The 23,763-nt window shown below is 42.7% G+C and overlaps 1 protein-coding gene across 4 annotated transcripts in view; it reads right to left on the bottom strand.

The window, feature by feature from the left end:
* Positions 1-21,362, bottom strand: part of LOC106936898 (zinc finger E-box-binding homeobox 2-like) — a 61,619-nt gene extending 40,257 nt beyond the window's left edge. For 2 of the 4 annotated variants that reach the window (XM_015018148.1, XM_015018149.1), the window contains exon 1: positions 20,458-20,792. In XM_015018148.1, the coding sequence (XP_014873634.1) occupies positions 20,458-20,734 (277 nt within the window). In that variant the 5' untranslated portion in view covers positions 20,735-20,792. The other 2 variants (XM_015018150.1, XM_015018151.1) reach the window with 2 other exon arrangements.
* Positions 21,363-23,763: the final 2,401 nt, after the last annotated feature.

Genomic DNA, 23,763 nt, shown 5'->3' with positions numbered 1-23,763 from the left:
TGAAGAGATTTGACTTCAGTTTTTACTGAAGTCAAATCAGTAAAAAATCAGTAAAAAACTGATATTTTGTATCAGTTTGATACAAAATATTTTGATTTTTGAACCACTTAAATGTTTGGAGTTCCTTTTTTAAAACTAGGTAATAGATATAGATTTACGATACAAAACACTATGAATGTAAGTAAATAAATGTAAAATATAGAGAAATGTTCAAGATGCATTTGTTATATGAAACATATAAAAAAATAAGAAGATAACATTTTAACAAATTTCTGTAATATCAAGTCAAGTTGATGAAAAAAAAAATTGTATTTTATATACATTTTTCTGTATTTTCTCTAGAAGAACATTCATTAGTTTAAGCCTGAGGTGCCCAAAGTGCGGCTCGGGGGCCATTCGTGGCCCTTGAAATGATTCTGATCGGCCCCTAACAAAACAGAAAACAACAAGCTCCTGTTTTCACCGATAAACACATCATGAAGGGTTTTGCATTTTCAATCTGATCAATTTTCTGGGCTAGACAGTTGAGGCAACACAACAAATCCAAAAGGAGAAGCTTAATGTAACCTAAACGTCAGTATTTACTTATTTCCACCCAGTTAGCTCCTCCTGCAGACCTGAAGCTGCAGCCTGAGGGGAGCTGACCGAGCAGACAGACAGCAGAGACCTGCAGGCCTTCAGTTCATGAAGTGAGAGTGCTGCCTGCCTGTCACTCCCTCTGCCTCCGCTCCGCTCCACCCCACCTGAGAGCGATTGCGGTGCATGTTCCAGTCACTCATGCGTAAGAAGCAATACACAAGTCCGGTGTACAGCCACTTTAAAAGCTCATCAGGCGCGTACTCCTGCTTGTAGGAAATACCTTATTCATGACAGAGCTGGCTGTAGCCTAGGTAATTACTCGAATCAAGGTGGCCTCGGAAATGTTTAAATCTACAAGGACTGGGAGGAGGCATGAATAATGCAAAATAATTTGCATCTAAATTTTTTAAGTGTGCTTTATTTGAAAAAAACTAAAACATGGGCTTGGATTAAACTTTGATGAGTGAAAGCTGAGGAAAAGCGCCTCATCTGAAGAGGCGAGGCAGACTGGAGGTAATGCTGATAAATAATAATTAAGAAAGAGGTACTGCAGCGGTGGGGAATCAGAAACAGGTTGCAACACTTACACCGCCTCTCAACATCTCGATCGGCGGGTTTCTCCCCCTCACACGCACTTTTACAGCTCCAACTCCCTGAATATTTATGAGAATGTGTTGTTCACAAAGCAACGTTTGTAGCTTTCATCAGGTTTGAATGTGCGCCACCCCGCTGCACGCGTTACACGAAAAGATGAGCTGTGCATGTAAGGAGGCAACGCAGGTGATGTTTACACACTGCAGCATGCAGGCGGAGGCGGAGGTTAAGTGCTTACCTGCTTTGGAGTGAAGAGGCAGGCGGAGGAGAGGAACCGGGAAAAAGAAGAAAAGAACCCGATTAGAACATGAAGAGCTTCATTTAAGACATTCAGATCGGAAAAATGACTGACCAGCAGATTATCCACACGAGATTCAGTGACACACTTTCAACAAATATCATCAGCATCAGCAAATTTGGATAAAAACACAATTCATGAAAACAAAAAGAGAAAAAGTATTAAGACCTTTGAATTGGAGTGAAAAATAATATTAATTAAAATTAACTCATTTTTATTGCTGTGATTTTTCTCCTGGTAAAACCAGATTAGTAGAAGAAGTTTGGACGATTAAAATATAACAACGTTATCTACATATTTAGTAATTAGCTACAGGAATACGCAATTTCTGAAAAGAAGAAGGGAAACGGTAAACTATTACTTTAGTAATCAAGTAACGTATTGATTATTCCAACTAGTAATTAAATTTAAAAAATGGTAGCCGTAACATTAACAGCTCAATTTTTAAGTCAACCTGGACAAAAACTGTACAAAAATATGAAAATATATTCAATTTAATAATAAAGTAGTAGGCTAACATAGACACTTCTAAAAAAAATGTCTTTACTTCACTTTTGAGTTTGTGTTTTCATCTACTGTCAATTAATTTAACAGTTGAACTCTGACTTTTCCCCGTCATTTATAGTTTTTGGTTCCTTCGTCACAAAAACATCTACTATAACCGAAAAGAGAAATTTAGATTAGCAAAAAACTGCGAATTATCCAGTGAAATTCTGCTACTTCTGATTACGTAAGACTCGTAATCGTTTCCACAGTAACGTAGAGACGTAGAAACGTTACCGTCGGTATTAAATGTATTTTTCCTGTTCGTCAGTGACGCTACACTTACGCTAAGCAGCAGGTGCAGCCGGTCGATCCGCTCCACCTGCCGCGATTTTAAGAATGTTGATTGATCCCCGAAAAACGATAAAACCCCAAACATGATCAGTAATCAATAAAATGCCCCCGGTTTGAACTTCAAAACTGGACGATATGCTGCTAGCTGTTAGCATTCGAAACCGGAAGTGGGAGTGCTGTGCAACATAAATAATCTTCCTGCTGGAACACGGAGCGCAAAATAATAAAACATTTAATTTAATCTAATTTATTTTGCCTCGAGGAATTTTAATAATCGAGCCAATCTAATCATTCAAGAAGCTCTAGATATTTCAGTTAAAGCTTTGGCAACAAGTACAGTCGATAATTTTGTCTTGGTGGAACTGGAAACCAGAAGGACAAACGATTATCACTAATGATTGTTATGAATATTATTGATTAATTTGTTTAGATGTTAGACCTTCTTGTAGATCCACATTATCAACAGATTATTAACACTCATTTTCTAATCATCTCTATTACAAAGTACCACATTTAATATACAATATGAGGATATCAGGTTAGGTGTTAACTATGTGAGACAAAAAAAAATCTTGTTTTTCAAAATGGTTCAGCTCCAAAAAGGCAAAACACAAGATTTTGCATTTTTGATCACAAGGAGATCCTCAAGGCTGAGTGCTTGGACCCCGACACTGATCATAAAGGTTTGGTAAAATTAAACTCAATTTAAGAAACATTTAATAGTTGCCAGTATGGACATACTGAACTCAATCTGTACTTTGTCAAAATTCAAAGCTAAATTTTCAAATTTTTTGCCAATTTGAAACCTGCTAAGAATTAGCAAAGACTGAGATAAAGCTCTCTTAAACCAGATTTGTCTCTTCAGATGGCAAAAAAACAAAAAAAAACAAAGCGAACACACACCAAAACACACACACCTCTCTCTTTGTTAAACAAACCATATATCTCTGCTTTTCTCTGCGGCTTGGCCTGGGCTGGGAGGGCAGGGGAGGTGATAGAGGAGAGGGGGGTGAAGGAGGAGGAGGAGGAGGAGGAGGTGTGGGTTGGGTATTTTTAAACGGAGGCTGGAAACAAAGGCCCCTCCTGAGGCCGGCCCCCTGCCCGCAGGATCACCTAGTCCCAGGCTACCCCGCTCCATTTTTCCCACGCTAACCTCCGGCCTCATTTGCATCCCCTGCTGCCCCTCGCAGCCATTATTTTCAGGTGAGCTGCTCTCTATGGAGGCTTAAGCGTGGTCGTCCCTGTTTATGTCTACGTGAATGTGTGTGTTTACGTGATGTGTGTTTTTTTTTTTATTATTATTCGTGAGTCCTGGTGTGTGCGTGTGCATGTCCTGATCCTGCTCTTAATTACGACTGACTGGCACCAGACACAATCGCCCCCTTGATTCGCCACCCTCCCCTCCGAGCGGCCCGCGCTGACCCGAATCATCTCCCAGCAGCAGCTGGAGGAGGACGGCCTCGTCTGCGCGCGATGACGACCACTACAGAGTTGCGCTGTCTTCCTCCTCCTGGAGCACAGCTCAGACTATTATGCCGCCGTTTCTATAGGCTACAACAGCTCTCTGTGCGCTACTGTATGAGTCCCGGCGCGGCGAGAGGCAGCAGCGTGTCCTATTCATTCATTAACACAGCTGTCGCACACGTTAACCAGACTCAACAGTCAACAGCGTGAGCACTACAGGCTACAACACAGCCATAAAGTGCACTAATGGCTTCTACAGTACGTGCACCGCAGGAAGCAGGCACTATTCTACGGCACATTTATCACACGATACAAAGCAAAACATCCATGATACCAAACTACGCCGTAAAACCTTAATGTTCTGTCTCTTACCTTCACCAAGACGCAGTTTAATCTGCTGTTTTATTCAGGGTTTCTGCTTAAAATGTAACCCCAGATTCAAAAACCTTACCAAGACATTTGAAAATAAGACAAATCTTCTAGTTCTATTGGCAGATTGTTTCATCTTTAACATGGGAAACATGTCTTATATCTGCCAGTGGAACTGGAACTTTTTAAAATCAATATTAAGGAATTAATGACTTAAAACGAGCTCCGCTATAAACTTACTTGTAAGTTAGTTTTGTCTTAAATCAAGTGTATTACGATAAAATACTTGGTAAGGTTTTGGGTTTTTGCAGTGCAGGTTTTCTCAAAAGTCTGATACTTGAGAAATTAACGTTTGAGGACCAGAAATTCAGAATAAAATATAAGTGGAGATGAGAAATTTAGCTTAAAAGTTGACATTTTCCAGAAAAATGTTTTAATTATTGTCATTTTATTTGGAAAATTTGACCAGTTTTTGTCTCTCTGGTTTGCTGTTTATATTTCTAGACCAGATTCAAGTCTTTAAATTTTACTTGACGGCCAACTTTCAGGATGTTTTTCCTAACTGAAATATTGTTGATTAATACTGGAGCTAATGTTTTGTTTAGCCACTTAGCACCGTTGCTAACTCTGAAAACGTTTAGCGCACTTAGCTTCTCCTAAAATAATTTTTCTGGATCAATTCTAAATCTCTAATTTACTTAGCTGTTTAAAGTTTGACATCCCTGTTGAAGTTTTGTAAATATGCTTTTATTTTGAAGTGTGTGAAGACAGCAGTTCTGTTTCCTGTCCACACATTCTCTCTTTTCTTCCCCAGTAATTTTATTTACCTACAATACTCTAAGGGAATTATGGAACATGCAGATCATAATATCAAAATTAAATTGGTGATCAACTTATATAAATAGATATTAGCTGAACCGAAGCTAGCGTGTTAGCATTAGCTTCTGCTAATGGTTTACAACAGGCGTATTTTCCTAGTAAAGAGTGAAGCCTTGCTGATCAGCCTTGTGTTTTTGGTACATTTAGAAATAAACAAAATGTTTTTTATATTTTTAAATATATTTTCTAGATTTTTAACCAGATGGAGGGCAAACATGTTTCCCGCTCAGTTTTAGCAGAATAGGTCCAGATTTCCCTTTTGACAGGTTTGCAGTTACATTTTGGCTCAACTGAGCATCAAATGTGATTGTAAAACTTAAACCTGTTGATTCTTTACGTACAAAAGTTTCAGACCAGCTACAATTTCATAAAAACTTTAATCCAACGAGCCAGAATGTGTTAACCTTTTAACAATTAAAGGTTTTCCAGACTTCCTAAAGACAAAAACAACTTAGAAGTAAGATATAGTAGCTTGTTTTAAGCCAATAATTATTGAATATTGATTTTTAAAAAATCACTGTTAGCTGGTAGAGAACAGTGAAAAAGCTGTTGGTGGAACTTGTACTTTTCCTAAAATCAATATTAAAGAAATCAAACTGTATCTTACTGAAAAGTTAATTGAAAGTTAGTTTTGTCTTATTTCAAGATATTTGCACTAGAAATTAGACCAAAAATACTTGGTAAGATTTTGTTTTTGCCAATTATCACCTGAAATGTGTCAAAAATCAATCAAACTCAGGTTAGTTTTCTGTCTGCGATGCGTTCGCGCCATGTAGACCAGACTATTTGATGATAAAAGCTCATGTATGACCTTGTGCTTGACTGTCTGACACAACTGCGTACCGTCAGGGTCGGAGCATTTATGTAAAAATGTTCACATTGTTCTCCCAAACAAACCTGAACTCCGTCACCCCGGCTGTGTCAGAGCCTTGTTCTTCCCACTGAGCGCCACACGCAGGAAAAAAATAAATAAAATAAAGCAGCCCACTGATGTCGGGCCCGAGCGCTTCTTCACAGCAACGGCAAACAGACAGAACCAATGTTTGTCCTGCTGCAGCCGGGAGCCGCGCTCATAACTGCACCTTATTATTTCGCATCATCATGAGCTGCAAAAGTCCACGGAGGAGAGAGAGGAAGGGGGGGAAAGGTAGCTACGAGGCAGGAGGAAGCAAACACACACATGCCTAATATAATTGTCAGCGTTCATCCCTCCCCCGGCTCAAAGTGAAGTCCCGGCGTTCACGGAGAAGGGTAATTATCGTGTATCCCGAATGGGAGGATGCAACCAACTCTGGCTCTGATTAAAGGGGACAGGAGAGGAGCGTTGCCTCCCTTCTGCAAGCCAGCGTTTAGGGGGAGGCGCATCTTTCACTGGCCAAACAATGTCTGTCAGCCGCTATCAATAGCTGCTGTGGGAGGAAAACCGCGCCAAGGTGCTTGGACTGGGTATAAATTGGGTGAGAAGTGGCTCAGGTCTGAAAACGTTTCCGCGTGCGGACGGCTCTATCAGGCCCAGATTATGTCGTACCTGCTGCTCTGATCCCTCACATGAGGAAATAACGGAGAAGATCCTGTCAGAGTCGTTCTCGTCTGAGCGTTTTTAGTTGGCCTCCATGTCACGCTGCGCTCCCTCCACCTCATTTCAGATCCCCAGAGGTTTCTGTCTGCACACACTCTGCCCTCCACAGCGTTCACACGTTTCCCTTAAAAATAATAAAACTGCGAGCACCTCTAGGATCCACCTCTCCAGATAAAATAAAACCCAAAACTTAAAGCGCCTTTGAAGTTCAAAGGGAGGAAGTTTGCAGCCACTTGAGAGCTAACAGTCCATTGCAAATGTGAGTGAAATCAGATAATGAGTAAAAACACAGGTTTCCTAAATGAGCTGAAAAAGCTGCAGATTTGTGGAGTTTGATCGTCTAGAGGAAGGAAAAAAAAAAACCTGATCAGCAGCTCCTTCGTTTTATTTCATTTATGAATTACAAGGGAAGATGCCATTATATATTATTAATTCTCTGCTGTTGCTTTGGCTCTGGCTGCTGCAGCGGTGAGCTGCGGATGTCGGCGGCGGTGTAATTACGTTCTAGCCGGGCAGCCATCCGTTTCCTTTCAAAAATTTACAGGATTCTTAATCACGTTGCTCATTTGGGCGCACAGTGGCGGGGACGGCGAAACACAAACAGGGGCACGTCTGTTTGCACGGGAACACCTGCTTAGCATTGATAGCAGATGTCAGTCAGTGAACTGAACAAGGAGAAAAAATAGAGAAAGAGGGAGGAGGGGGTGGAATTAAAAATGCAAGCATCACCAACTTCTTATTATTTACTTACTCCGAAATGAACTAGTGGAATGGGAGAAGGAAAATCCTGGCGAGCGGCTGGAAGCTGGGCCTCGTAATTGTGCCTCCCTCCTTTTTTCTTCTTCTTCTCCCTTAAATCCAGCTAACTACTGAGCATCAAGCTGCCGTTTTTATTTTTTTTTCTAACCTTTTCCCTCTCAACGTACCGAGCTGCTTTTTCATATTTCTATCCGTTTGCATCAGTCTGTGCTGCATTATTCATTTGCATTATAGTGCGGGGTGGTAATTAAATCTTGCCTGGGATGCTGTTGTATTTAAATGGAAAGTGAATATTTTAGCAGAGGGGGGGGGGACGCAGAATGCCTAATCTGCCCCCCCACATTCACACAAACACACCCACTCTCCGTTCCCCTGTCTGCTAGAGTCTGTGGGCTTTTCCGATTGTTTATTGAGCCCGCCGCTTTCTGAACGGCTTTTTTCTTAAAGAATAATACTGTTGAGTCAACAACTGCATTGATGAACGTATTTCAGCTGATGCCTTCGCCGGGCAGGGATATTTGATACCTCACACACACACACACACACACACTGCTTCCTTTTCTGCACACACCCACGTGGAGACGCAAACAGATACAAAATCTCGCCAACAAAATGGCCACCAAGGACCTCTGGCCGACAGAGGAGACCTTGATGACAAACTCTCAGCCGGTAGATTGTAAGACTGAGGCAAGAAGGGAGGAAAGCTGATAAAACACGCTCCTAAACACAACCACAGCAACGGAGAACTGAAATGAAATACTAAAACAGTGACTCGTAATGAAAGTTTTCTGATAAAACACAATTATCCGGAGATTTCAATCATCAAAATCAACATTTTCTGCCAGTTTGGGTTAAAAAGAGTAGGAATTATGAAAAAGCTATCGCCAAAAAAAAGTTAAAATTTTAAAAAAACAGACTATTCTGTGTCTGAATCTCAAACTCACGATGAAAAGATTAAGTTTTAACCTTCATCTGCTCATAATAATCATCAAAATAAACATTGTTTTTCAGGTTTCAGTTCAAAAAATATTAATTATGCAGAAGCTATTATCCAAAATGTTTAGTTTATAAACAGCCATGTAAAAAAATCCAATATTTAGTTTGTAAAGCTCACATAAAATACCAACAGAATAACTCATAATGAATGTTTTCCACAATCAAAATCCACGTTTTCTTTGAGTTTTGGGTAAATAAAAGAAGTAAAAATGTGACTACTTTGTTTTTACATCTCAAATAAAATACTACTGCACTAACTCATTATGAAATATTAAGTTTTCATATTATTAATAGTTATTATTAATAATAATAATTACTTCAGAGGCTTTGTTTTACCATCTATACCTCCTCTGTCTCTTCCAAAACTCAAAATATTTAATTTGTGTTTTTTTTTTCAAATCCACCCCAAAAACTAAATTCATTTACTCCAATTATTTTTTAAAAACGTAACTGAAAGATAATTTCTTACATGTGACCAACAGAAATGGTTACAGAACTGATTTTGTTGTTTTTATGGTTTTATCCGCTTTACGTTTCCATTTCTGGTTGAAAAAAGCTAGCCGGTTAGCTTAGCTCCAAATCATACCCGACTTCTGCTTTGAATATTTAGAAGTTTGGCTTGTTTCCATTTTACGTTTTAAACTTTTAAACTCACTATTTTTGCACTAGTCAGTCCCTGGAATAAATTGACGCAAAATCAACACATTTCCACATAAATTTTCGCAAATTCTTTGCAGAAAAAATGTTGAAACGTTGAGTTTAAGCGACTGCAGCCTCAGTTTTACCTGATGACAAGTTGTACTGCGTGATTGATATGGTGAGTAATAAAAAGGAGCTGCTCAAGTTCCAATGTTTCCAATTTCTTTTTCACAACTCTTCCTTTGATTTTAGAAGGAAAAAAATGCTGCAAATATTTCTAAGGTAGCAAAAAACTCACAAAATATTCATGAAATCCCGACTGATACAAGTAGGTTTAACTTGGCGTGTCTAAATGCAGCTGAGAGTCAATATGGAGCCAAGCTGAAAAGATTTTGGGTGGAAATAAAGTTCTGTTTGACCCAGAGAGGAGTTGTTTGTGCCTCTCGTCGACAAGCGAGACAATAAAACACAGAGGAAGAGAAAGGGGCAATAAACCTTTGCTCCATATTTGCAGACAGAGGAAGAGAAATAGCAGCAGAAGAAGAAAAAGAGGAAGGACGGGATGACAGAGCAGGGAGAGCGAGGTGGAGGCAGAGGGATGAGCCGTGCCTTTAATGCCCATCTGGCCCCGGAGATGTAATAAAATTGACATATTGATTCCTTTGAATTTACGAATGCCTGTTTCATAAACTCCCATTTCCAAAGCCGGGGCCTCTTTAGAGCCCTGTCATTTTTCCCCCAAATGGATCAATTATGTGCCCACGTAATCCTGTTACCTGAGGAACCCACGCATACTTCTCCCATTTGCGCCGCTTCACCGGGGCGCACAGACTCGCATTATGAGCACATAAACAAACTCAAGGTTTTTGTTTGTTTGTGTGTGTCAGAGTGTGTGTGTGTTCTCCACCCCCCTCTCTCCTTTTCCTAATATTAGCAATTGTTTTCTCCCCCCTCCCTCGGGGTTGTCGTGTGAGTCTCTCCCGAAGGGCTTTAGGGAAGCTTTTTTCCCTTCTTGTTTCTTGTTTTTGAAGTCGTAGAAATCCCCGCTACCCCTGCCACCTTGACATCACCATAAACAACCCTCTCTGAAAGGCGGATAAACACAGATTTCATTTCCATCAGGAGGGGGGAAAAAAATCAACTCTTTCTTTAAAACACACAAGGAGGAACAAGAAAAGAGGACGATTTTTTGTTCTTCTGATAAACACACCTTCTGAGCCTCGTCAGGGAGTTTGGGTCAATGAAAATAGTTTCACATTTAAACAAACTTTCATAGCTGGTGACCATTTGAAGTCAATTAAATAATCTGCAGAAGATTAGAGCCACTGAATAAATTCTCTTTAATCTCAGAATTCAAATTCTGCCTATTAAAATCCAAATAAACAATTTACACTATTCTGATTATCTGAAAAAAAAAGAGAATTCTGCGATAAAAGTCAAAATTATACGAAAAATATAAACATTCTGAGATAAAGGATGAAATTTCTGAAGTAAAAATTCTAAGGAAAAAGTCAAAATTCTGCAATTATAATAAAATTTTTAAATTAAGCTCAAACGTGTGAGATTAAACTCAAAATTCTGAAATTAAAGCAAAAATTCTGAGAAAAAGTATGAAAATTCTAATTGAAGTCAGAATTCTACAATTAAAGTCAAATCTCTGAGATTAAAGTCAATTCTAAGAAAAGGAATTCTGAGAGAAAAGTAATAATTCTGAGATTAAAGTTTGAATTATGAGAAAAATGTAAATCTCCTGAGAAAAACAAACGATGAAAATTCTGAAGACAAAATTCCAAGGAAAAAGCCAAAATTCTGCAATTATAATAAAATTTTTAAATTAAGCTCAAACGTATGAGATTAAAGTCAAAATTCTGTAATTAAAATCAAAATTTGAAGTAAAAAAGTGCTAATTTTGAGACTAATGTCAAAATTCTGAGAGAGAAAAAAGTGGCCCTAATTGTCTTCCGTAAGAATCAGAACAGATGCATCTGTAAGTGGGTCAAACAGGAAAGTTGGTGAACGATTCCTGGCTGGACGTCGTTCTTTCATTTCCACTGGGTTGTAAAACCAACAAGGAGACATGAAGAGCTGAAGGAGCAAAGAATCAATCTGAGATCTTCACACTTCGCTGAGCAACAAGCAGCTCAGCTACAACAACTGAAAACCAAATAAAATAATCAAATGCAGGTTTTTCCTTCCATGAATGTCTGCAGTTTGCAGCGAGGATCTGCCTGAAGGGGTTCAGAGGAGCAGCATGTGTCACGCAGCGGCTGAGGAAACGTCCCTGAGCTTTGAGGTGATTGTTAAAAAGTGAAGAGGAGGTTTGTGCTCACTGGACTTAAACTGGGAGGAAAAGGCCCCAGTTATGATGAAAGGTCGACAGAGTACGTCTCAGCAAATTGGCTTTTCTTTCTGCCTTTTTCATGCCGACTGATGCTTCAGCTCCACTGCAGCAGAACCTAATGATCTCCGGCCCGGTGGCTCCCTCTCTCTCCCTCCCTCCCACCTGTCCACGCCCGGCCCACCTCCTCTTGGGCCCACTTTCTGGGGAAACGTTTGGTCCCCAGACACCAACAAAGGCTGATTCACACCAGTTCTGTTTAATCAAACTCCAGTTCGTTTGCCTACAACTGGTTCATCTGGGGAGGTGTGAACGAGCAATCGGACTCTGGTCCACCTACACACTAAAGTCTCTGTTTGGCTGAAAGGAACAGACCAGAAACCGCTCAGAAAAAGCAGGGCATTCTGGGTAAATACAACCAAAACAAACACGTGAGTCTAACGTTAGCAGGAGAAATAGTTTTACTAAAATCTGACGCTACTACATTTTTGTTTTCATTTTTGTGAAGGAGGAAGTTCTTCAGATTTTTTTGTGTGTCATTTCCTCCAGTGGTTCTTGGTGCAGCGCCCCCACAGGGGAGGAGGGGAACTGTTTTTACCACAGCAGATGAAAATGTGACAAATGTTGCAACGGTGGTCGCCAATCGGACAATATGTCCCTCAGACATGATTCAAGACAAATCCAGCTGCTGTCGGCACACCTGAATAAAAAACCACTCACTGTTGGGGAGGAGTTTCACCCTGTTGAGAGTAAAACACGAACAATGAGACTGCAACCACAGCGTCAAACTTTTTCTGTGAAGTTTGAAGCCGCGCTCTCCGTTTTCGCCTCTTGATTAAAACGAGTAAATTCGTGTCATTATTTAGCATCTCAAAGCGATGCTAACTCCTGCAGAATACAAAACAGCCTCGATGTTTCGCCAACATCTTCACCTGCATGCTGGCAAAGCAGAGCTGCGGAGGTGGAGACGGGGGGTTGCAATCTCTCGCATTGCACCGTCTCCCCCCCAACCCCTCCTTTTATAAATTACCTCATCAGTGAGTGAAATTAACACCGATTCTTGCAGGCAATTTCTCAATTTCCAATGCTAATTAGCTTTCTCTCTTTACTTTTAAATTCTGTAGCACCTGTTTAGGGGGAAGACATCTTAGGCAGTGCAGGCGCATTTAATCACAATTTTAATTAACCGTCCCCGTAGATGTGAAAGAGAAGCAATTATAATGCAGATGAATGATGATTTTTCCACATTAAATTGTTTTGTTTCTTCATTATGTTGATTGCATAAATACTGGCGCCGTTCACTTTTTATCTACTGTAATTTTTTGTAATTGTTTTGCACGAAAGAAAAAGAGAGAGAGAAAGAAAGCAGCAGAAAGGATTTTTTTTTTTTTAACAGAGTTTGCTTTCTGACAAATTGTTTCATTTAGTTAACCAGTTAATCGCCAAAGACGCAGGCGCAGTTTTTGACACAAAAGCATGGAGGCGTCGATTGTTTGACCTTAACAAACTATTAAACCAAATGAAAGTCATCTAGTGTCTTTACTCAGCCTCCATTTTAACTACACAGCGTATAGTTGCGAGTGAAAGCACAGATGGGTGCTACCGGGACGGACTCATAATCTTTATGCGCTCGTGAAAATATCATTGCGTTCAATGAAGGCGCTTTCGACCGCGTTTATTGCTCCTCGCTCTCTCAAACTTTGCTTTTACTTCAACGCGAGTCGCGGCGTTCGTCGACAGAGGCGGGATTTCCTGCGACTCTGCTGCAAAAAGTTGTAGGTTGTAAAAGCGCCACTGCGAAAAAGCTTGCTGCAAGGCACAAAAACATCTCCCAGAATCCCCCTGTGTTCACGTCCCTCCGCCCTCCACCACCCCCAGCAGCACTCAGCCCCTAATCCCACTGAGCGCTGCTTTCAGTTTGCCCAGAGACCATGCAGGACGACTCCAACGGCCCACACTCACACACACAACCACACACTCCCTGTTTGCTCCGTTTCGTCACATGGACACTCACTTCTGCAGCTCTGCACCTCAGTCATGTTCTTCTACCTCAACCTGACGTGCATCTGAGAGGAAGAAGCTCCTCGTTTGGATATTAGCTGGAGGTAAACAGAGCATTAAATCCTGCGGCGGGGGCCAAAACGGGCGCGGGACAATGAGTTTGGCCCCGGCGTCTCCGAGCCTTTGTTCTCGGCTTAACGAAAACGCCGCCGTCACACCGTTTTTACCTCAGCGCCGCCACAAACCAGGAGAGACCACAAAGGTGGGGAGGGAGGAAGGCTGAGACACAAAAGAGATGTAAAAGTGACAAGGAATGGATGAAAGCACCATAAAAACACTTGTGTTTTTTTTTATAAGAACGCACAGCGGCGGTGGGGAAGGGGCTCATGACGTAAAACAGCAGAACTGGAGCAGCCACTAAAAGTTTCATCACAGAAAGGGCCGATGTGTTCCCCTCAGCGCCAATCTGGACCCAATCAGCAGCAACCATTCAGGAAAATCTCAATAGGGCAACAACAAGACCTGCAGAATATTAACCAATTAGTCTCCACAACCCAGAGCATCGAGATTTACAAAATAACTAGTTCATAAATAATATTTTCTTTTTTCTTTTTTTTTTTTTTTAAAAAGGTTGAGTTTCTTGTCCTTGAGGGAAGCTTGGTGGGAGGTGATAAAATCTAAACTATGTCCTCTTACATGTTTCAATTACCTGGTGAAAAAACAACATGTTGAGTTAATTAAAGGGGATTTATCACCACTTAACCCCAAAAAGGCTGACCTCAGATGATCCTGGGCTGGGAGGGAGCTGCTTCTGCTCAGGCTGGCTCAACGTTATGGCAGGAGTTTGCTTCCTGGACGGACGGAGGGATGGAGGGAACAATCTGAACCACCAGCACTTAGAAACAACTTAGTTTTTACAAGATTGTGACAAGAATGAACAGAAAACCTCAGCTGCCAGGTCACTTCATCCTGATTTGGAGGAGATGACATCGAAACAACGGCTTTTAGCGTGAATATCGAGAACATTTCCACGTACTTTTGGTCTAATTTCTGGTGCAAATGTCTTCGTGCTCTTTAAATAAGAAAACTAGCTTACAAGTAACTTTTATTGTAAGATATAGGAGCTTGGTTTGAGTCAATAAATCCTTAATTTTGATGAAATAATCTGCCTAGTAGTTGTTTTAATCAACATTAAGGAATTATTGTCTCCTGCATCTTTCCTGTAAGTTAGTTTTGTCTTATTTCAGGTGTTGCAGGAGGAACCAGACTAAAATACTTGTTAAGATTTGTTGTTTTTGCGTCTGTGGTTCCCTTCCCCGCCCTCCTCTCTCCTCTCGACTGAAGCTCTGACTTGATGCGAGCGACCAGGAGGGCGGCGCGCCGATCGGCGGTGTCAGGTCGATTCCGCGCCGCCGGGGAAAGGTAACCTCTCCGTCGGGGAGGAGACGGTGAGATAAAGGTAACAAGAAACGGGGCGAAGAGGAGGAAAAGCTCGCCGCCTGGCTGTCAGCGCGCCTGCTAATTGCAGATGTGCCAGTCTGCCATCATAATAAAATCAGAGGCAGGGCGGACATTAAGCACGACTGGCTCATTTGTGAGACTGCTGAAAAGGTAGCACAAATGAATATTTCATTACCTTAATTACTAAGGAATACTCCTTTCCACCAGTCGCCGAATGAGTGTTGCTGTAACTAATTATGAAGCGTAATAACATTAGGGATACCGTGATTGCCAGTTTATAAGCTTGGCGCTGAGGTAGAAACTGTGTTGGGTAACATTCAGGAAGGAAGGAAGGAAGGAAGGAAGTGGCTGATTTCTGAATGCTACCTGACCAATCCGTCACGCTGCAGCCTTTTCATGTCGTGGCTCACCTCTGCGGCCCGCGGGCGCGTCCCCACGCACCCGCTGTAATGTATGACCGCCGATAAGGCCGTGAGAAAAAAACGGCCGAGTACAAGGTCTGCTTTGATGGCCATGCTAATTCCAATACCCCTAAGTAGTAAGAATAACAAAGTGGAGGGGAATTTATCTCAGGAATGCTGGAGCAAGACAGCCGAGCGATAAGGAAGTAGCTTCCCCTGGGTGGGGGAGAAGTAATTAGGCTGGGCCGACTTGTTAGATGACTGGCCTGGCTGGCAGGACGGCAGCAGAAAAGGCTTCAGCCGCTGCAGTTTGAGCAAAAAGGAGAGGAAAGTGATACAAAGTCGTAAAGCCATGACCTAACCGGAGACAAAGCTGCGTGTCAGGGCTGAGTCACAAGCTTCAACTCATGTCTTCTGCTTCCTGAAACCTTTTCTAGGTCAGGAAATACCCGGCGAAGAACAAGCTCGGCAGCGGCGGCGTTGGTTATCCGCCGGCCACACAAACCCAAACTCTGTCAGACTCCAACCTTGTGCGTGTCGGAAAGGCAGAGGACAGCGCTGTCGGTGTGATTATCCCCCGCTACCTGAAGAGGTGTTTGTTTGACATTCCCGTCTGACAAGCGGCGGGACATGAAGCGTTCAGGAGAGGAGGGGGGTCCCCTCTGCAGTCAGAACCCATTAACAGGGGCTCGACTTGGGCTACACATGTCCACCGACTGCAGCAGGATGACATTTAAAGGGGAAGATGTCTCAGCTCTCCTTGACTCACTCTTGCCAAAAGGTTAAACAGAACGTCGGAATAACAAGCAGGCCGCTGACCGCTCCCCTCGCTCGGCTGCAGCCTCCGCTTACGAAGGTGCTTGATCAGCGGCGAGATGAAAGCGGGAAGCGAGCGAAATCCGTGCAACCGCAAAACGACCTAATTTTGGGGCCTAATCTCGCCTGGCGATCGGCTGCAATTAAATCGAGATAACACGTCTGAATTTGGGAGCACCGGGGAGAGCCAGACGAGTCCTCGTTAAAGACGGGGAAGAAAGGAGCAAAGAGGAGTCACTTAGGTGGTACAGGAGGCAGGAAACCTCCTGAATAATGAAGCGCAGTTGGAAAGTGAGCGCTGATCAAATAGCATGTTCTATTATGTGGAATTAAAGGTGGGAACGGTGGGCGAGTCGGCCCAGATTTCCACATGTCACCCAGCCTTAATCTGCCGATCCGCCATTGATTCCTCCACGCGGCCCTGACCTTGCCAGGAGAGCTCTTCTGACAATCCGGCGTACATCAAGGAGTGTGTGAATTTCCCTAAATGTGTGTGCATGTGTGTGTGTGTAAAAGAGAGAGAGAGAGAGAGAGAGAGAGAGAGAGAGAGAGAGGGAGAGAACATCAGAGCAAGGAAAAACTGGAGGCTGCTTTCAACACTTGTTTGCACAAAGGTGTCATCTCCGAAAGCAGCTGCCGCGCAGAAACGGAGAAAAATGAGAAAATTATTTTAATGGCCAACACGACACACACACACACACACACCCACACACACACACTTTTACACACAAAAAGCGTTCACACAAGCACGGACCAGCTGTGATGTGTTTGTTCTTTTCATTTAATCTACATTTAGGCTTTTGTTGCTCCATAATCCGGCTTGTTAAAAAGCTGGACCTGACAGGTTGGGATCGATGCTTCGGAGACGAATCAGAGCAGTTCTCCAAACGAAACACAAATACAAGCGCTGGGTTTTGGCGGAACAGCTGCTATCCGAGCGAGCGCACATGTAGCATTGTTGGGAACAAGAAGGTGTTTGTAAAGTTGTTTTTCACCGTCATCAACATTTAATTATGAAATCTGAACGTTAGTTTACACCTGCTCAGCAACCTGTCGCCTGTCGCGCCCAGACTCGAGGAAAGTCGAGGAAAATGTCGGAAAAGAAGAAGAAGAAAAAAAAAACTGGCGAGACGCGGCGGAATAAGTGCAAACAGCAGGACGAGGCCAAATAAAGACTTTACATTTTCACTCCAGAACGACTCAAATGAGGCATTTTTTTAGAAATATATATATATATATATATATATATATATATATATATATATATATATTTTTTTTTTTAAAAATGCATCCTCCTCCTACGCAATGCATAAAACATGCTGGCTTAGGGGGTAGGGAGTGGAGAGAAAAAAAAAACTCTGAATGCATGCAGTTATTTGCCAGACCAGTGAAGTTTCAATTTCTGTGTTTGCTTGTTTTTCTGGGGATAAAACACAAGAGAAGCGAGAAGGCATGAAGAGAGACGAGATGTGGGCCTTTTCTCCGACTCATCCTGCAGAGTCTGGAGTCTCACACAAGTTCAGGAGGAAAACGCCGCCGCCGCGTCGCTCTGCCTCCACACAACCAAAGCAGGGGTTAACATCACGGCTGCCTGGTAAGGCTTTATCCCGAACCGCTCCGAACAAAAGGCCCCTTTTGCAAACAGACTCCTACTTTTTTTTTTTTTCCTCCACCCCACAGTGTCCAAAGGTGTTTGCTGAAGTAAATCTGCCTAAATCCTGCCAGGAGGGGAGGGAAGGTGTTCCAATAATCCCTAAAAAGAAAGTTGTGGGTGAGAAACGGAGTCACATGACGGCTGGGGACGTCTCAATGTCCGTCCAGACAAGACACCTGCTCTCCTTATCTGCTCAATCCAGGATTTCTTTTGATTTTTTCTTTTTCTTTTTTCTCTTTTTCCTGAGTGTCCGTGAATAGTGTGGGCATGCCATCTCGTAACACTATCTGCGTGTCAGGAGGGGCCGGGGGTCCCTGCTGGAGTACGGAGGCTATAAAAGACTCGTAACCAGGGGACGAGCAACAAACAACCACAAACACCCTGGTTATTCCTCTCCAGCACCCACCCACCACTTTCTGCCTCCATTTTTCTCTTCCTCTTCTTCTTCTTCTTCCCTCCTCCCCCTCCTCTTTTCATCTCGGGCCCTTTTCTGATGCTGAATGCAAATGTGTAGCCCTGCTGCTGGCGGCGAGAGGGGCTGAATTGTGATTAAGGAGAAGAAGAAGAAGAAGAAGGAAGAAGGAGAAGAAGAAGAAGAGGAGGCTCCTTTTTTTCTCTCTCTTCTTCTTTGTTCTCCCCCCGGGGGGATGTTTACCAGGAGAGACACGGCGGATCAGATATGAAAGGCATTCAGGTCAGCATTGATGTGAGCGAAAGTGAAATCGTACCTAAGGCATTCCAAAGAGAGCCGCGGTGTCAGGGGGTCCGGGGCCGCCGGTGCCTCCTGCGAGTGTGTGTTCAGAGGCCGGCAGGCACACAAATATCTGCACACAGGCAGGAGGACGGGCAGCCATCACAACGCACCGATGGCAACGAGAAAAATGTGTCAAGAAACGAGAGAAACCAGGTCCGAACCGCCAGCAATCAGCCCCACAGTCCGCTCCGCTCTGAACAGCACAAACACACAGAGCGATTCTGAAACCTGAACCCTCACGTTTTTACCCGTCACAGGATAAAACCTCCCTGAATGTGACTTCTCTACAACAAGTCTCATGTCTTCCTCAGAGTAAATAATCCCAGATTTCCTTCCACAGGAATCCAGCAGCTTCCTGCTGGGGTGCAGCCCCGTGTGGGAATGGCAGCCCGGACAACCCCCCGCCACCATCGACGGCATAAACATGTAAATGAAACACATTACCGCTGACAATCAATTGTCCACGAGCGCCCTGCGAAACGCAGCCCTCCTCCTCCTTCTCCTGCTATTTTCTCCTCTTTTCCTCCCTGCGTGATGGAGGCAGGAGTTTAAAGGGAAGGTGCAAACTTTTTTAAAAAAGCGACGGGTTTCTAAATATTCCTGCAGATTCCCGCTGCTTCGGGTTATGTAATCGGTGAGCGTTCCCAACGCTCCGGAGTCACGGGAGAAACACACCAACGCAGATATTCTGTCATTTTCCTCCTTAAATGTTGCTGTTTGATGCTCGTGCTGCTCGAGCGAGAAAAAAAAAAAAACAATCCCAGGTGTGTGTGTGTGTGTGTGTGTGTGAGTGTGTGTGTGTGTTCCCGTTGGCCGCTCACAGCTGGATGTGACAGGCAACACCTGGCGGGGGCCAAACTCTCAAACAACTTCACGCTGCTCGGATCAAGTTTCGCACCAGGAAAAGGCGAAGAGCCTCTTCTTCTTCCTCTTTTTCGTCTTTTTGTTTTCGAGCAACAAAACAAGAGTTTGAACGTGTGGCGAGGTTTGGAGAAATCAAATAATCTGGGATGTTCAGCACCGGACTGGACGGTTTATTTGACTCAAATGATCTGAGAGGGATTTGGTGAAATTAGGCGATTTGGTTTGTGGATTTCAGATTAGAAATGAAGCAGCGAGGGGCTCAGCCGTCCCTCCATCCAGGCAGGAAGAGAGGGGGGACAGGAGAGAGGGGCCAAGCCTCAGTGAGCTGCTGCATTCCCAAAAGGGGGGAAGAAGGAGGAGGACAAAACTGCTTTCTTTTTTTTTTTTTTTTAAAGAAATCCTTGGATTAAAAAAACTCCTGACACACTGAGCCGCATCTCTACAGCTTCTTCAGTTTGGGAATTTTAAAATTTGCATTTCAATAATAATTATAATGAGCAAGAAAGAAAGAAAGAAAGAAAGAAAGAAAGAAAGAAAGAAAGAAAGAAAGAAAGAAAGAAAGAAAGAAAGAAAGAAAGAAAGAAAGAAGGTGATCAAGCCTTTAAATCCAGCACATAAATATATGAATAAATCCAATAAATCAGCTGTGGAGCAAAATGCTTCTCTGCTATTGATTGTTTGAAATCAATAGATGAAATCTGATCTGGATAAATAACCAGTGCGGGCAGGAATTCAATTAAATAAAATAATAATACTAATAATAATAATAAATTGTGGGACGATGAGGGGGAACGGGACTGGGAATGTCAGCGTTTATTCCTGCACATTTCAAACGGAAAAACGCTTAAAAATGTGGAAAATAAAAACTACAATATTAATTAAAATAAAGTAACGCTTTATGGATTATTAAAACTCTAACACAATTTCGGAAAGAAAAAAAAAGTAATAAAATGTCACTTTTCTAATTCTTTTTATTTTTCATGCTCCAGACAGCAGCGGGACAGCAGCCCGGATAACGGAGCCCTTCATGGGAACCTCCAGCAGCCCGCAGCGGACTCCCGCTCCACCCGGAGCCGCCGCGGACGCCTCCAACCCCGGCCACAACATCCACAGCTCCGGCTCCCCTCCACCCCACACCCCACGGACAACACACGCTCTCCCCGGGATCTCCTTACCGTTTTTCCGCCTCGGATTGGCTTGTTTTCGCCTCTTACACCTGGGGCCATCCGCCATGATCTCCTGCTTCATTGATAGGTGTGTGCGTGTGTGTGTGTGTGTGTGTGTGTGTGTGTGTGGAAAGTGGTGGAGGAGGTAGGGGGGATCAGATGGCAGCTCGCATGGACTCGATCCCTTGATTTTTCTGCGTGATATCTGCAGGGAAACAACAGAGACACGGAGCGTCAGAAGGGACATTTCTGGGGAAAATTGAAAAACGGAAATCTCCACTTTCATCCAACTTTACTTTTTTATAACCAGGAAATTTAATCAAATAATATTAATAATAATAACCTACAGCCCTCTTCATTCTTAGATTTTTATTTTATTTTATTTTAAAAAGTAACACAAACCTGGGAAAATACAAATAAAGTGAATTCAAACTTCTGCTGGTAATTAAAACACCGGGAGTAAATGTTCAAACAAGACAAAAATACAGAAATAAAGACGCTAAAAAACCGGACCTGAGCCTCGGCGCGCTCACAATTAACGCGAAAACAGCAGAAATGAGACCAAACTGAGAGGAAAAACGCTGCTTTATGTCAGGTCCAAATGTCCCGACCTCGAACCCGGATCGGAACACAATAAAGCTAAAAGAAAAAACCCAACTAATTTTAGTTCTGATCCAAACTTTCTTTTTAACACCAAATCTGAGCCGCTGGTTTCTGGATTTCGCGCTGGGCGTCTTTGGACATTTTCGACGTTTGTTCCAATCAAAGCAATAAAACAGAAATAAAAGCTCAGTGGGATTTCTGTCGGCTCGGTTCGCCCGGATATTCACACATGATGCTGGTTCCGATGAGAACGCGAGGCTGGAAGAAACGGGGTCGAGAGCGGCTCCGTGTCCGGAGAGAGAGCTCGCTTCCCCGGACTGTCAGATCCGAGCCGGGACGCCTCCTCTTCATCCTCCTCTTCATCCTCTTCCTTTGTTGGAATAAATAAGGAAAGGTGAACCAGCAGCGCACCTTCCCTTCCTTCCACCTGCGCAGGTAAGCCGAAGTTCAGCTCCAAGTTTTACGCGGACGCGCGCAAAGTTCAAATCCAAAGAAAATCTGGGGGAAAAAAACTGGAATAAAACTAAAAAAAAAAAAAAAAAAAAAAAAAAAAAAAAAGGCGACCCTCCCTCTTTTTTTTTTTTTTTTTTTTATTAAATGGAGGCGTTAAAGACGCGACTCTCAGATGGGAGCTGCCGAGGAGGGATGATGGCGAGCGGATCCTTTTCCACCGGTGATAATAATAAAGCCTTAGAAATAAAAGCCTCAGAAATAGTTGGGAGGAGGGAGGGACCGCTATTCCTGCTAGGGCAGGTTTACAACTGATGTCTTACACCCACTCCAGGAAACAAACCTGGGTAGGGACTGACGTGTTACGCCTCTTCTAATGACATTTTTTTCTCTCTCCTCTCCTTCCACCTCCTTTTCTCTGCCGTGCGGAACACAGAGGAGGAAGAAGGAGAAGCCCCCTGAAACGCACGCCACCTATCTTCACGGGAGGGGATAATTGAGGAGAGTCAAACGTGAGCATCTTCTGGGTTGAAGTTGTTTTTTTTTTTCCTTCTCTCTCTCTCTCTCTCTCTTTCCCTCTCTCTCTCTCTCTTTCTCCTCCTATCCGTTCTTTCTTGTTTTCTCGGCTTCGGCAGAAGAAATGCGGCTCTTTATTTTTGCAGAATCAGACGGGAAGCGGCTGGACTCGCGTAAGGATCTTTTTTTTCTCCCCCATTACAAATATGCATTCTGTGTATTTTAATTGATTTAAAAATGTTTATTTGCGTATCAGCGCACCTGCGTTGCGTCACCTGGATGCCAGGTGCGGCCAGGTGCGCCTCCAGGTATTTTCCCGCATGCAGAAATTCAACCAGAATCTGTGCAAACTTTATTGATTTCCTGACGCAGTTAATGCGGAGGAATTCAAGAAACTGCGGAAAAAAGTGGGTGAAATGTGGAAGTGGAGCGTGTTGGTGCTGCTGTGAGTGAATAACGCGCAGAGCGGAGCGGCGCAGCGCGCGGCGCAGGCTCCACCTTTGCGGCGTCCTGATTGGTTATGTAAATAAAGCGTTATTGTGTCCTGTCCTCCTGCAGCTCGCCACTGTATGGCTAATTAAATCATCAATCAAAAGGGGGAACCAAGCAGATCGACGCCTCGCAACCCTGGAAACTAAAAAAAAAGAGAGAGAATTTATTCTGATTTAACTTTAAAAAAATATTTTACACTTAAGAGGAAGTGTCTCCACAAGGAGGGGGGATAAATAAGCTTCATTTACATTATTTTATTGATTAAATGAATTGATGAATTAGTTTTAATGCGTTTCTGCCTTTTTTTGTTTTTCTTTGTCTGTAGGTGTGAGCAGAGGCTCAAATAAGGGGAGGGGGCGACGGGGCAGCAGTGGCCACCTTCTGCCCCCCAACCAGAAATAAATTATATTTGGATTTAAAAGAGGAAAATCAATTCTGCAACTTTTATGTTTTTATTTTGTCTTTTAGAGGAGTGGTGTCAGTGAAGTTGACTTCTTTTTAAATTTGTTTTTAAAAAGCAAAGATGAGATTTGACATTTATTTATTAGTAATTATAATTTATGTTTTATTTTGTCATTCAGAGCGATTAGCAAGCTGCAACATTTATTTATTTACTTGAATGTATTTTTTTTTTTCCTGCTGGGGTTCGATTTCACCAAACTAAAAATACCCTGAATGCATCATTTTGATGTTTCCTCTGCAGCAGGAGACTCAGAAGGATTTGCATCCTTTGGGTAAGTTTGGATTTTATTTGATTTATTTTCTTCTTTTTTCTTTTTAAATGTTTTCATCCAAAACAAAGAGGATGAAGAGGAGGAGCGTCTGTCCTGGTGCTGGATGCAGTCCTGGCTGAATTATCGTCATGCGTAATTTACTGCCACGGAGCGCGCATGTAAACCAAGCGCACACACACACACACACACACACACACACACACACACACACACACACACACAGGCTGGAGTGGCCTCCTCTGTGGGGCCACATATTCACCGTGAAAACGGATTACAGTGGCTGTGTGACCTATAGGGGGACCTTGTTCTTAATGAATATATGGCTTTAAATCAGGGGATTTGTTGACTCAGTTCTTTTTTAATAAAACATTCACATTTTGTTTTATTTCTGCAAAAAAAAAAGAGATGATTTTTTGTCTTATTCCTCTGAATAAAACCTGAAACCTTAAAAAAATGGCTTTTTTTTTTTCTTGGATCCTGTAAATGTCCTCTGTGTGTTTCTGCCTCTTGCGTTTTGTCG

Source organism: Poecilia latipinna, unplaced genomic scaffold (assembly GCF_001443285.1).
Source record: "Poecilia latipinna isolate Pla-1442-1.1 unplaced genomic scaffold, P_latipinna-1.0 Scaffold2237, whole genome shotgun sequence".
NCBI lineage: Eukaryota > Metazoa > Chordata > Actinopteri > Cyprinodontiformes > Poeciliidae > Poecilia > Poecilia latipinna.
The sequence above is the reverse complement of the archived record's forward strand: the minus strand, read 5'-3'. Positions and strand labels throughout refer to the sequence as shown.